Consider the following 14,684-nt stretch of genomic DNA (forward strand, 5'->3'; position numbering starts at 1 on the left):
TAACTGACTTGCTGTGTATTCCATAATTATTTGGAATATGGAGTTGTAATATTATCACGCCATCAAGGCTAACCTCCAAATGAATGGCAATATGGAGAAATGTGTTTGTAACTCACTTATGATACATTCTTTGGATAAATACAGCTTATTCTAGGCTTTCATCCCCATTTCTTGCTGTGGCGGGATAATGTTGTAGTCTGAAATGGCATGTGGCCAGACGTGGATGCAGTATTAGTGCCTCTTGCAGGCCTTGTTTAAAACACTCACTCTGGGATACTACTGTGCTTCTTTACTTCCAGACTGACCACTGCTCTAAGCAGTGTTGGGGCAATGCCTGGGCTGCCCGAGCCCTTGAAGTTCAAGAAGAAGCACCTGGACTTCTCATGAGGGGAGGTCAGAGTCAATGTAAGTGACTTCCTAATTTGGGGGGCTAAATCCCTTCAGTGATTGAGGTCTGTATGAAGTCAGCCATATAAATAGCTATTTCCAATGTGTTTTATGTCAGCATCATACCCCAAAATACTGCCATTGACCTAAAATAAAACTTTAGAAGTGTTTCTCAAGTAATAAATGCCATGCGTCTCCTGTGAAAAGCATCATTTCCCTAGAGTTATCCATTGATATTTTCAATTCCATGAAAATACTACTTTGAGGACATTGGAGTTGCTTTGCATGTTGGCATCAATTAAGAGAAAACTTAGAAAGTCTAATTTAAAAATTTCTTGGACTTTATAGCTAAGTAGAGAGCTTTATTTGTCAGGCAGAAAGGCATATGTGGGCAAAGGTGAAACATTTATAACTTTGAGAATAGTTTTAATTTTGCTAGAGTTAGAGAATTGTTGTTGAGTATTGTTGGTTAATACAGCTTTATATCATTTCAATGATGTTGCTTCAGGAACTCCCAATCATGTAACAATTCTTAAAAGTAACAGTTCAGTAAATTGTATCAGAAAATACTTGCCATGTACACAAATGGACAATAGAAATGGTAGAAATAATGTTTATTTGTGAGAAATTGTAGGGGAATAGAATTAGGTTTCTCCTATAAGGCAACCTAATTTGATGCTTGTATTATGATGGAATTTTCATTAAAAACCGAGATAGATGAGAAAGTGATGAAAGAATAGAAAATATTACAATCCCATCAAGTTTCATTCTCATCAAATCCCGAGGATATAAATCTGTTTTCAAATATTCTTTTTGTTTATAAGTTATATAGTAATGGTGTTTGGAGATCGTGTGAAGATCATTTATCTAGTACAGTTCAACTTTAGAACATTTTGCATAAAATTATAATAATTTGAATAGGAGGGAAAGCAAAGGTCTACAATAAGTAAAGGTTCAAATTAGCTTATTTTTTTTTTCCTTTTTCATGGCTTAGATCCAAGTTAGATAAATTTGAGCAACGAATATCATACAAACAAATGTTTTACAAATAGTACTTTCCTTAATTGAATCTATCCTGTAACACATTAAAATCACATGTATTGGGAAGAGCATGGAACATACAGTTCAAAAGCTTCAGGTATACTCTAAGTTCAGACACCCCTGTTTACTACAGTGTCATTTAAGTTCTCTCAGCATCAGACCTGATAACCTGTCCTGCCTACCCTCCTGGTTTGTTATGGGGCCCAAATGAGACGACATATGGCATATGCGAAAGTTCCTTGCTAAGTATAACAAGCTATATAAAATTCGTTATTCTTTTGGATGCAGCATTTAGAACAAAACTTTCACAAAACTTAGGATATTTTATCCAACAACCTTAGAGATGGTTGTCTTTTTTATATGTGTATTTTGGTTAAAGCAAGAAACAAAGTAATTAATATAGAATAGGCTAAAATGCATGGCACAGCAACATCAAAATGCAAAATAGCTTCAGTTACCATGGCATATTCTGGAATCAAACTGTTTTTATTAGTTCCCTGTCTCCCTTTCTTTAACTTCTCCTCCTTCCTTCTCTTTCTTTCTCAACACTATTTCTTCCAAAATTGAAAAGACTTTTCTGTTTATCTCCTGACCATAAGCTTTATACCCCGGGGACCCTTCTTTCAAAGTGTTATATCACTTAGTTATTCTGGCAGATTTTGTATAAGGCATTTTTGACACCCTTCCCTTGATGTCTTATAGTTAGACAAGGTGACGTTCTAAGCCGCTGGACCAGAAACAGGAAAAGCAGTGTTTGGTCCCCAAGGAGTGATAAAACTACAGGTAGTGTTGACAGGTGTGTATAGTCACACTTCAGCTGAGACTGTTCTGTGGTTTGAAACTCTTTAGCTGTATCTGTCATACCATTTACAGTTTTTTTTTTTTAAAAGTTTAAACATTGCATCACTGCATGTTTAGAATAAAGTAACTCAGAGCAGAAACGTAGAAAAGTAATGCATACAAAGGAAAGTAAACAGAGCATGAGAAGAAATACAGAGAAACCTGAATTATATAATGAAAAGAGCAAAGGTGAATTTTAGGTTGGGAGATGAGGGGAAGACTTGGATGAGAGAGAAAGAAAAGAAAACTGATTTTACCAGGATTGCTCTAGCTTTTCAGGGCTTATTTCAGAAAAGCTGACTAGGGCTCTGGAACCCAGGGAATCAGTGCTCCCCAGTTGACCTATGCCGAGAACACTGGGAAGGGAGAAAAAGCCAGAAGTGAATGGGTAACAGAAGGTAAGGACTCATTTATTCTGGCATTCATAGTTTAAACAGCATAAACTTAAGAGGAGTATCTGTTTTGAAACTATTGAAACTTATTAGCATCAAATGCTTGCTATGATTCTTTGTTATTGGTTGGCTGTTTTTGAAACCTCTGGTTGAAAGAGTGGTTTAGAAAGCTCAATATTTCCATAGCTATGGTTTGCCATCCTGTTATTACCCTAAGGCAGAAAATTGGGGTTGCTTCTTCTCTATTATTCTTCTTCCTCCGTTTCTTTAATATAATCATCCTTTTTCTTCCCTGCCTTTCTTCCCATGTCTCTTTGTTCTTCCTTTGCTTACTTGTTTTCTGTTCCCCTACTCCAAAATTTTAGAATGATTTGTTCAGACTTACAAGTCTTTACATGACACTGTCAAATCTCAGAAATATTTTTCTTCAGGCATATCAATCATAAGTAATATCAACTCAAAGAAGATTAATGTGCCACTTTGAATTCTCAAATTTTCCCTAGTGTGAAAAGAGACTAGTATTTGAGAAAAACATAAAAGTTAAAAACAGAATATTCAGAAATTTGGGCTATTTTTGAGCATTAGCTTATGATTCTCAGAATTTATATGTATGTAAACACTGGAAATTTTGGACTATGATATTTAGATAGAGCCTAATCTTACGAGGGTTACTATCTGGTAGCCAGCACAGGATTTGGGAAAATCAGTCTCTGATTCCTCGAGATTTCTTCCTTTACCTGGTTTCTGCATTTGAGTGGTTATTGAGCTGCTGTAGTGTACTTCTGTCTTTCAAGTAGGGATATCATTAGCTGGCTTGTACTTGTCTTGGAAACATTACAAAAAAAGTGCCCCTTCTGAGCCAAAGAATTATAAACCACTTTTCAGTTTGGCTTGGCATTGAAATTGGGCTGAGTTTAGGCCCCTCATGCCACCCAGGAACTTCTGCACATAAATAAACAGTACAATCATATGCAGTAATCCCTAGGGAAAATGTGATTTTTTTTTCTCTAAAAATGATGGTGCTTTATAAATCATCAAGTGTTCAAACCACAGCAAAATTTTTTTCAGTCTTAGTCAATAATCAGACATTGCTGACTTTTGTAAGTAAGAGATTATCAACATTTTATCTGTCAAATATCCAAAGTTTTAAATAAAGTAATATTGTAGTAATATGATATAAATAGGAAAGTGCATCGGAAATATAGGTATACCTGTTTTTTTTTGTTTTTTTTTTGAGACAGTGTCTTGCTCTGTTGCCCAGGCTGGAGTGCAGTGGTGCGATCTCGGCTCACTGCAAGCTCCGCCTCCCGGGTTCACGCCATTCTCCTGCCTCAGCCTCCTGTCCTGAGTAGCTGGGACTACAGGCGCCCGCCACCATGCTCCACTAATTTTTTTTGTATTTTTAGTAGAGGCGGGGTTTCACCGTATTAGTGAGGATGGTCTCGATTTCCTGACCTTGTGATCCACCAGCCTTGGCCTCCCAAAGTGCTAGGATTACAGGCGTGAGCCACCGCACCTGGCTGGTATACCTGGTTTTATTGCACTTTGCTTTATGATGCTTCACAGATACTGCATTTTTTTAAACAAAATTTAATGTTTGTGGCAACCCTGTGCCAATGCCATTTTTCTAGCAATATGAGCTCACTTCATGTCTCTGTGTCACATTTTGGTAATTCTCACAATATTTCAGACTTTTTCATCATTATTATATCTGTTATGGTGATCTGAGATTGATGATCTTTGATGCTATTCTTGGAATTGTTTTGGAGCACCATGAACCATGCCTATATAAGACAGAGAACTTTATCAATGTTGTGTGTGTCTTCTGACTGTTCCACTTACCAACCATTTTCCAGTATCTCTCCATTTTCTTGGGTCTTTCTATTCCATGAGACACAACAATATTGAAATTAGGCCAGTTAATAACCCTACAGTGGCCCCTATATGTTCAAGTGAAAACAAGAGTTTCACATCTCTCACTTTAAATGAAAAGCTAGAAATGATAAAGCTGACTGAGGATAGTATGTCCAAAGCCGAGGTAGGCCAAGAGCGAGCTTTCTTGGGCCACAGAGTTAGCCAAGTTTTGAATGCAAAGGAAAAGTGCTTGAAGGACATTAAAAGTGCAACTCTGGTGAACACATGAATGATAAGAAAGCAAAACAGCTTTATTTCTGATATGGAGAAAATTTAAGTGGTCTGGATAGATCAGTCAACCACAACATTCCCTTAAGCCAAAGCCTAATCCAGAACAAGGCTCTAACTCTATTCAAGGCTACGAAGGCTGAGTGAGGTGAGGAAGCTGCAGAGGAAATGTTGGAGGCTAGCAGAGGTTAGCTCAGCAGGATTAAGGAAAGAAGCCTTCTCCGTAACCTAAAAGTGCAAAGTGAAGCAGAAAGTGCTTTTGTAGATGCTGCAGCAAGTTATTCAGAAAATCTAGCTAAGATCATTGATGAAGGTGGCTACACTAAGCAACAGATTTTCAATGGAGATGGAGCATCCGTCTATTGGAAGAAGATGCCATCTAGGACTTTCATAGTTAGAGAGGAGAAGTCAATGCATGACTTCGAAGCTTCAAAGAACAGGCTGACTCTTTTGTTAGGAACTAATGCAGCTGATGACTTTAAGTTAAAGCCAACGCTTATTTACCATTCTGAAAATTCTAAGCCCTTAGGAATTATGCTAAATCTGCTCTGCCTGTGTTCTGTATATGGAACAACAAACCCTGTATTACAGAACATCTGTTTACAGCATGGTTTATTGAATATTTAAGTCCACTGTGGAGACCTACTGCTCCAAAAAAAAAGATTCTTTTCAAAATATGACTGCTCATTGGCAATGTACCTGGTCACTCAAGAGTTCCAAAAGAAATGTTCATGGAGATTAATGTTGTTTTCATGCCTGCTAACACAACATCCATTCTACATCTCACAGAGGAGCAATTTTGGCTTTCAAGTGTTATTGGTTAAGAAATACATTTTGTATGGCTATGGTTGCCATAGTGATTCCTCTGATGGATTTGGGTCTGAGCAAAGTAAATCATAAACCTTCTGAAAAGAATTCACCATTCCAGATGCCATTAGGAATAATGAGATTCATGGGAGGAGATCCAAATATCAACACCAACAGGATTCGGAAGAAGTTGATTCCAACTCATATGAATTACTTTGAGGGGTTCAGGATTTTTAGTGGAGGAAGTAATTGCAGATGTGATGGAAATAGTTAGAGAACTAGAATTAGAAGGAAAACCTGAAGGTGTGACTGATTTGCTGCAATCACATGATAAAACTTGAGTGGATAAAGAGTTGTTTCTTATGGATGAGCAAAGAAAGGGGTTTCTTGAGAGAGAATATACCCCAGGTGAAGATGCTTTGAGCATTGTTGACATGACAACAGAAAATTTAGAATATTACATAAACTTACTTGATAAAGCAGTGGCAGGGTTTGAGAAGACTGACTTCAAGTTTCAAAGAAGTTCTATTGTGGGTAAAATGCTACCAAACAGAATAGCACGATACAGAGAAATTCCTTGTGAAAGAGTCAATTGATGTGACAAATTCCATGTCTTATTTTAGGAAATTGTCACAACTACCCCAACCTTCAGCAACCACCACCTTGATTAGTCAGCAGCTATAAACACTGATGCAGGACCCTCCACCAGCAAAAAGATTACTGTTTACTGAAGGCTCAAATGACTGTTAGCCATTTTTAGCAATATAGTAATTTTAGAGTAAGGCATATACTTTTTTTTAGAGATAATGCTATTGCACACTTAATAGACTACAGCATAGTATAAATATAACTTTTATATGCACTGGGAAACAAAAAGGTTTGTGTGACTCACTTTATTGTGACATTCACTTTATTGCGGTAGTCTGGAATCAAACCTGCAATATCTCCAAGGTATGCCTGTATAAGAATTGTTTCTATGGTACTTAATGAGATTTGGGGCTAGGAAAGCAATTCAATTTAAATGAAAGATTGACATTTCGGAAAGTATATATTGAAATAGAAGTACTATACCAGATAATGCTTCTGTCCATCTATCTATTTTTTGACACATTCATACAGTTTTAAGACAATACAGAGGAGGTAGAAACTAGGATGGGGAAGATTTCTGGTTAAAAACTTCACACTTGAAGTCTTGATACTTAAATGCATTTTAAACACGCGAGTGACTGTTAAAATTTGCACGAGAACTAGAATTTGGATATAGTATGATTTTCAGTTTGTTCTTATCTCTGGTAAAAGTTCTTATCTTGTGGGGACAGGAATTCCACAGAGGAGGGTGATGCAGATAGGAAATGGGATACTGCTCTGTCTCAGGAAGCAGAAGGCAGAGGGGCGAGTCCTCTGTCTTAAGTATCTTTTGGGTCTAATTTGCACAATCTGGTGATAAAATCACTCGAGTTCCATGTATCCCTGCTGCTGTCTTGGACATCAAAGCTGGCATTAGTGCCAGGTATCGTGTTTATTGATATTTAAGCCAGAGTGGACAGTTGCTACCCAGTGGTTCTGTACCAGTCAGGAGCTAGAAGCCAGACTCCAAGAATTCCCAGCCAGCTAGCTTTACTGGCAACTCTGTCGTTTCATTAACTTTGCAGTAATGGAAGCTCCTGGTTTGTGCAATTCAACAACGGTGGTTTTGGACTGTATCTACTTGTAATGATGAAGTTTTATTGCACTAGATGGATAAAATATACTAGGTTAATGTTACTCCTTTTTTCAAAAAACAGTCTCGGCTTCTTTTTCAAAAATAAAAAGTACTAGCTCTGGCCATTGACTATTTATGTTTGTTCCTACAGTCCTGAAATGTGAATTTGATGTTATGCTGCATATTTAGAAACTAGAGTAGAACTCTGCAAACTATGAAGCAACTTTAAGGGTTAAAGAGAGGAAATCCCAAATTCCTAAAATGCACAAGTATGTATAAAAATCTCCATTAGAAAGCTTTACATACCACAAAAGAATAGATAGTTTTTGGAGGATATATACTAAAAGCAAATGAAGGACATTCAATTACTCTCTTAGTAATTTTATTTCCTTAGGCGATGTTGTGTGGTAATACTGAATTGGTGGTTCTTATGTTTAATACTGAGCAAGGAACTTTAAGTAAGTTTAATGTCAAGCTAAAGTAAAAATTATTAAGATTATCTTTAGAACTTGGTAAATGTGTTTAAATTTTTATGAACTGGAAGTTTTAGTTTTTTTCCCTTTAGCTGTTGCATTAGCAGCCATAGACCAAGTGACAACATCGTTGTTTTTAATAAAACGGATTAATAAAAATGTAAGAGGATTAAGCATTTCAGGTTCTGGCTTCTATGCTTAATATGAGAGTATTGGTTTGAAGCCAGTGTGCCATACATGCTAATTGATGCTACTTTGCTTGAAGTAATAATGTAGAAGATTATCTCCTCTAAGATTGTTCATCTAGGGCAGTTATTCCCAACCAGGAGCAATTTTGCCTCCAGGGGACATAAAGCAATGTCTGGAGACATTTTTGGTTGTCACATTTGGGGGTGGAGTGTGTTGATACCGGCATCTAGGGAGTAGAGGCCGGAGATGTGGCTAAATAACCCACAATGCAAAGGAAAGCCCTCCACGACAAAGAATTATCTTGTCCAAAATTACAGTAGGGCTGAGGTTGAGACCCCTTTGTTCTAGGAATATTTCCAGTTTGGTTTCTTCTTTATCTCCTTTTCCTTTCCTTCCTTTCCTTTCTTTCTTTTTCTCTTCCTCTTAGTTAAATAGGTATGTTTGTCACTTGGTATGGAGATGACTAAGGTATGGAGATGAGTAAGCGTCTCTCTGTTTTATGCTAAATGTAATCTTTTCAGAGTGATTTCTCAGGGTGTGGTTTTGTACAGAGTGGAAAGGGTGTCAAAAGCCATGCATTGTAACTATATAACCTTGGGCATGTCACTCATGCTTTCAATTCTTTGTTTCTAAAAATCAGAATTAAATGAGATCTAAGGTTTCTTTTAGAGCAACACATTCAGACTAACTTGGTGAAATCATTGACTCAACCGGACTTGAGCACCCATTTTGTCTAACAATGTGCTCTAAGATTCATATGATACAGAAGACATAGTTCCTGATTTGTAAATGCCTGAATCTAGTTGGGGAGATGGCAGGCATATAAACAGAAGTAACCATACATTGTTATAATAGTTCTAATGAAAGTTCTACAGTAGAACAGAATAAGAAAGCCACTATCTATAGGAGAGTTGGGTAGGTCCTCTGAGAGAGGATGGAATTTGAATTGGCTGTTGGAGGAGAGTAGGGATTTGCCAGGAGAAAAAGAGGAAGAGCATTTCAGGCAAAAGGAACAGCAAAAGCAAAAACTTAGAATTACAAAAAGCCCTGGGATGTTCTGGAATGTTGAAAGCTTCTGTATGTCTGGAACATGAAGATCACTGAATAAAAATATTCTTTTTGTATTGCTTTAACATATCAAAAATTTCCAAAAGAATCTAAAGCCAGGAAAAATAAATATTCCCATCTAGCCATTGCTCTTAGACTTTAGCTGTTCACTCCTCTACAGTGTGTGCATCACAAGCACAAACAGCCTCAGTTACAGTCCCGAGATTCCTTCGGACTTCATTCTCCTACTTTGCTTGTCTTAATTTGCGCCTCATTGTTTATACTGGGACTTGTGATGCAGACAAGTTCAAGTACAACAAATCCAATTTTTAAAAAAGTGTCTGATTTTTTTTCCTCATCAAATTCTCTTGAAGTACTTTTGAATTTTAATAGCCCCCTTGGGGCAGTGGATTTGGGTAATTAAAAATGCTGATTTAATTCACAAACTCAGGAGAAGCAAGTGTCGGGCCATCCCATTGAGCCCTTCTACACTAAGTGGAGAAGTTGATGGCAGAAATAGTGCCAAGACTTCTGGCACAATCTGATGACAGGCAGCACTAATTTTTGGCTTCGGGCAATCAAATGCTGCTCAGCATTGTTTAACAACAGGTTCTTAGTGTAAACTAAGCCACCAACACGATTTTCTTTGGTAGCCATGAAAGTCAGCTTAGATAATGTCACAAAAGGAAACGGTGTATTCTGAGGGAAACTCATCTTTCTGTTGTTTAAAGAAGTAGAGGGAGGCCAAGGTGGGCGGATCACGAGGTCAAGAGATCGAGACCATCCTGGCCACCATGATGAAACCTTGTCTCTACTGAAAATACAAAGAAAAGTAGCTGGAGGTGGTGGCACATGCCTGTAATCCCAGCTACTCAGGAGGCTGAGGCAGGAGAATCGCTTGAACCCAGGAGGCAGAGGTTACAGTGAGCCAAGATTGTGCCACTGCACTCCAGCCTGGTGACAAAGCAAGACTCCATCTCAAAAAAAAAAAAAAAGTAGATAAATTTTGCCTGAGTTTTCCCTCAGCAAATCTGACTTTTCTCAGGAGAAGGGAGTTTAAGTGGAATAGCTCTGTTGGTTTCCTTTAGAAATATCCAGATATAAAAAGAAGTTTTGTAGTAGATATCACTGTGACTTAAAGAAAGTTCAGGAAATCTGACTTCTATTTCCAGACTAGCAGATGACTTTTTGTGGCACATTATTCCTTGATGTCCGCGATTCTTTCTAGAAATCAATCTAATAATACCTGCTGTTGGTTGCTCTGTACTTCCGAAGTAATGTCTGCAGACTATGTGAGAAGAAAAAGGTTCTATCACACAAAGTATTTTTCCACTCTTGATATCAGCTCATTCCTTGTTTATATGATTAAGTTTGAAGTAGTCTGACGTTTGGTAAACTCTTTTTTTTTCCCACCAGAAACTAAAATTCATGATTAACTCACTGCTCGCTATGAATTTGTCACAACTTCACTTAACCTAATAAATATCCCAGAAAGAGCAGACTTGGCTGGAGTTGAATCAGTAAAGCTTTACTGATTTGGCCACTAAGTTAAGCCCATACTTTTTAATCTGGATTGAGCTAAGGGGGAATGTTCAGAAATCAAGGTCTGGGTGCATTCTCCCAGAAATCGCTGGAGCTCAGCTGGCTTTATTAGCCTGGTGAGAGGACGGGGAGGTATAAATATACGCATAGCAGACAACACTTTTTCCTCTGGTATGTGTATAGACCTTTGGTGGTAGTAGTAGAGGGGTTATAATGAACAATTAATGGATGATCAATCTTAAGTATGATATAGGAGAATTTAAAGTATTCTGAGTTCTTAAAGACTATTCACTATATAATATGTGATAACTTACGTTCTTTTATTCTGTTAGATTTTGCTTTCTAAATGAGTAATCATATACTGCATGTTTTAGAGCAGGGATAGCTAAAATTTTACTGAAACACAGTAAAATTTACTGTACTTTTGTGCCACAAAGGCAGAGTGAAGTACCTCCAACCGAGAATTTATGGTCCACAAAGACTACAATAAAATATGTACTATCTGGCTCTTTACAGAGAAAGTTTACTGACTCCTGCATTAAATAAACACCTTTTAAAAACAAAAATGAATTTCTGCAATTGAGATCAGTTCTCTCAGGGTCATTATTCACCTAGACAAATGAAATTCTTGTTTTGAAAAAGTGATAACAAATACGTTTTTCTCATTGTATTTGCTTTATAATACTTGAGAAATTCTTTTACAATGCAATTGTTTAAATAATGTCAAAAGAAACACTTCTTATGATTTATAAGCACTCCAGAAAAAAGCATATGCCTATATGTAGTATAGTGACTGTAAAGTGATCTTGAATAGTATGTTATTGGTTGTGTTAGGGAAATGAATAAATAACAATAACAATAGCAAATGCTTCTAAAGTGCTCCTTGGGTGTCAAGCACTGTTCTAAGTACTTTTACGTTTCTTTTTTCAGCAACCATTTAAAGTAGGATAATTCCTATCTCTCTTTCATAGATTATGTGTTTTGTTGTTGTAAATAAAGTTGAAGAATATGATAGGTAAGAAAAACAACTAATAAAATATCATTTGTAATTTATTTCATAGGTTATGGACACAACAAAAATTATATTTATTGAGATCATAAAGCCAAGGCATTGACTATATTCCATAATTAAAGCATTAAAAATGATAGAGAATAATTTTAATAGCATAGGAGTGTTATCTTGAATAGGAATTTGATAGTTTTCAGTTCTGAGCTTAATTTAATTTTCTCAAGCTTCTTCTATGCCTAATTTAACCTTATACAGTTAGGTTTCTTTTGGGTTTACTTTTCTCATCCTTTAAAGTTAAAAACATTCAGATGTGATTAGAAATTGCAGTGATTGGCCAGGCACGGTGGTTCACGCCTGTAATCCCAGCACTTTGGGAGGCCAAGGCAGGCGGATCACGAGGTCAGGAGATTGAGACCATCCTGGCTAACACGGTGAAACCCCGTCTCTACTAAAAATACAAAAAAAATTAGCCGGGTGTGGTGGTGGGCGCCTGTAGTCACAGCTACTTGGGAGGCTGAGGCAGGAGAGTGGCGTGAACCACGGAGATGGAGCTTGTGGTGAGCTGAGACTGCACCACTGCACTCCAGCCTGGGCGACAGAGTAAGACTGTCTCAAAAAAAAAAAAAAAAAATTGCAATGATTAACTTCAGATACTGCACACGGTAGTTCTCCATTGAGCAGCTCATTTCACGATACCACACTTGCACTAAGAGGAAGTGCCCTGAGGCAAAGACAAATTCTTAGCAGGTGGCTTGATAATCGATAAGCAGATGTATGGCATTTAGTAGTAAAGTAGAAGCTACACTAAGTTGATTACCAAGGAGGTCAGGCGAGTGACTCGGAATTTGGTTGTGAGTAGAAGCCCTAGTGGGGACTTTCCTTTGCTGGAAAGCCAGGTGATTGTTGGACATTTGGGAGTAGGTGATGAGCAGATGTTTGCAGTTCCGTATGTCACACCACTTCTTCACGTACTCTGGAATTTGTCTTGAGAAAGCACAAAGGATACAATAAAAAGAGGTGAGAAGCAAAGGTAAGAAACACCACCAGAGACATTCAAAATCAGAAGATCTCCTAGTTAGGCAGTCCACACTTACGAGATTCACCCTACTCTGCTTTTTTGGACCCAAGCACTGCTGTTTCAGCTATTTGACATGTATTATATGCTTTTAACTCTGAAAACGCTGTTTGACTTGTTCCACATAGCACCATCTCTTCCAGGTTGTTTCTTTATACTGAGTGTTTCTCAGTTGATTAAAAAATGTTGTGTGAATAGGAAGTATTTCTAATAGAAAGTATTCCTCATTCCTGGTTAATACCATTTTTGCAAAGTTCTACCACTACAACTGTCTACATCAAGGCAAAAGGCAGGCTAGTGAATAAGGATGACTTATAAATCTTCCAGATTGGGAATGCCTATCAGCATCTGCAATAACTGCATAACTGAGGATGGAGCTCAGTCATGGGGCTAGAAATGAAGACAGAATGGGAAGTTAGTACTGCTTTTAACTGGATGTTCTGATATTTAAGCTTCAGATTTCCTTCTTTTTTTTTTTTAGAGTTTGTTTGTAATCTGTTGTTATTGAAGAGATTTGGAATTACTTGTCAGAAAAGTGTTTTAAAACGTCACTTAAAGTCAGTTGCATTCCTTGTTTCCTTGACTCTGCAAAAAAGGCCTTCTATTTTGTATGCATTGATTTGACCATTTAAACTTCCTCCGAGACAATAAACCTGCTGAACTGTGGAATAAATTGTGATATTGAATTGTTCAATGTACGGAAAAGAGCTGTTAAAGCTGCATTGTAAATTCCAGTTGGATATAATACCACTCTCATCAACTATACATAAGACATTTATGTTACCTGGGTACATTTACAGCTTCTGATTAGAAAGTTAAAACATCTTTAAGTATATGAACTTTCTCAAAATATTCTTGTATGAGACATCACAATTTTATACTGTAGTATATGTGCGAAACCAATACTCTAGCCTATCACATGTATTTTTCAAGCCTACTTTGCTGCTGGTGGTGTTGATTGCAGTAATGGATACTTAAAGCATCAAGTTATCTCTGCCTCATTTTGCATAATTGTTCAGTGGGTTCAATTCCCTGTCAGATCAATTTCCCCTCATACACTCCCTGAGATGTTATCTGGGTACATAGAGCCCAGTGTTGTCCTGTGACATCATGGTCTTGTGGGGAGAAGACACCTCAGATCTGAGTGTTGTTCCCCAGGTTCTCTCTGGCCTCCCCTGGGAGGCAATGATTCCGGTGTTGTGTCCATACAGTTCACCATGGAAATCAGGGATGATGGGTGTGTGTCCCAGCTGAGGCAGACTGCACAGACTGTCATCATCATGGCGCATCTCGAGGTCTGCAGTGCATTCCATCCTGGCAGCCTGTCCGTCAGCTATTAATTTCAGAACCACTTTGACTCTGTTGCAGTGACCATCCTTGGAAATTTTATCCAGCCATATCGGCTACCTTCTGCCTCCTGCACAGGGCTTGGAGAAGTATCCCAAATGTCATCCTGCCCATGGGAGTTGAGGAGGGCCTGGGAGTGCTAACTTGGATGGCTTCTTACCTACAACAGTAGCCCTGTCTTTTTATTCTGATATGACCACACCACCTCAGAGCAGGTCCGCTCCACAGACACTTCCCTCCCAGATTTTCAAGCGCTCTCCACTTCTGTTTTTCTTCCAGCGTGTCTGAGCACCTCTCCTCCGCTGCAACCTTTGCCATTTCAACACATGATATGGGAGCTGGAACACATTTGAATGAGTCCTCTGCTGCTCCTCTTATCCCTCAAATTGTGATGAGCTCCTTTTAGTTCTCCTTTCTGTTTTGATGGAAATTCCTCTGTGTCTCATCCACCTTCCATTGGTGACATTCATCCTCCCTTTCTTTTTTTTTTTTTTTTTTTTTTTGAAATGGGGTTTCCCTCTTATTGCCCAGGCTAGAGTGCAATGGCACGACCTTGGCACACTGCAACCTCTGCCTCCTGGGTTCAAGCGATTCCCCTGCCTCAGCCTCCAGAGTAGTTGGGATTACAGGTGGCTGCCACCACGCCCAGCTAATTTTTGTATTTCTTTTTTTTTTTTTTTTTTTTTTAATA

The 14,684-nt window shown here is 38.0% G+C and overlaps 1 protein-coding gene across 3 annotated transcripts in view; it reads left to right on the forward strand.

Annotated features, from left to right (window-relative positions):
* Positions 1–14,684, forward strand: part of TLL1 (tolloid like 1) — a 236,193-nt gene that overhangs the window by 46,382 nt on the left and 175,127 nt on the right. Inside the window, exon 2 of one of the 3 annotated variants that reach the window (XM_054554674.1) lies at positions 300–405. The exons of the other annotated variants lie outside the window; for them this stretch is intronic. Coding sequence (XP_054410649.1) covers positions 384–405 — 22 coding nt within the window. The 5' untranslated portion in view covers positions 300–383. The remainder of the gene's footprint in view (positions 1–299; positions 406–14,684) is intronic. 3 annotated transcript variants of the gene reach the window in all.

The sequence above is a fragment of the Pongo abelii genome, chromosome 3, assembly GCF_028885655.2.
Source record: "Pongo abelii isolate AG06213 chromosome 3, NHGRI_mPonAbe1-v2.0_pri, whole genome shotgun sequence".
Lineage (NCBI taxonomy): Eukaryota > Metazoa > Chordata > Mammalia > Primates > Hominidae > Pongo > Pongo abelii.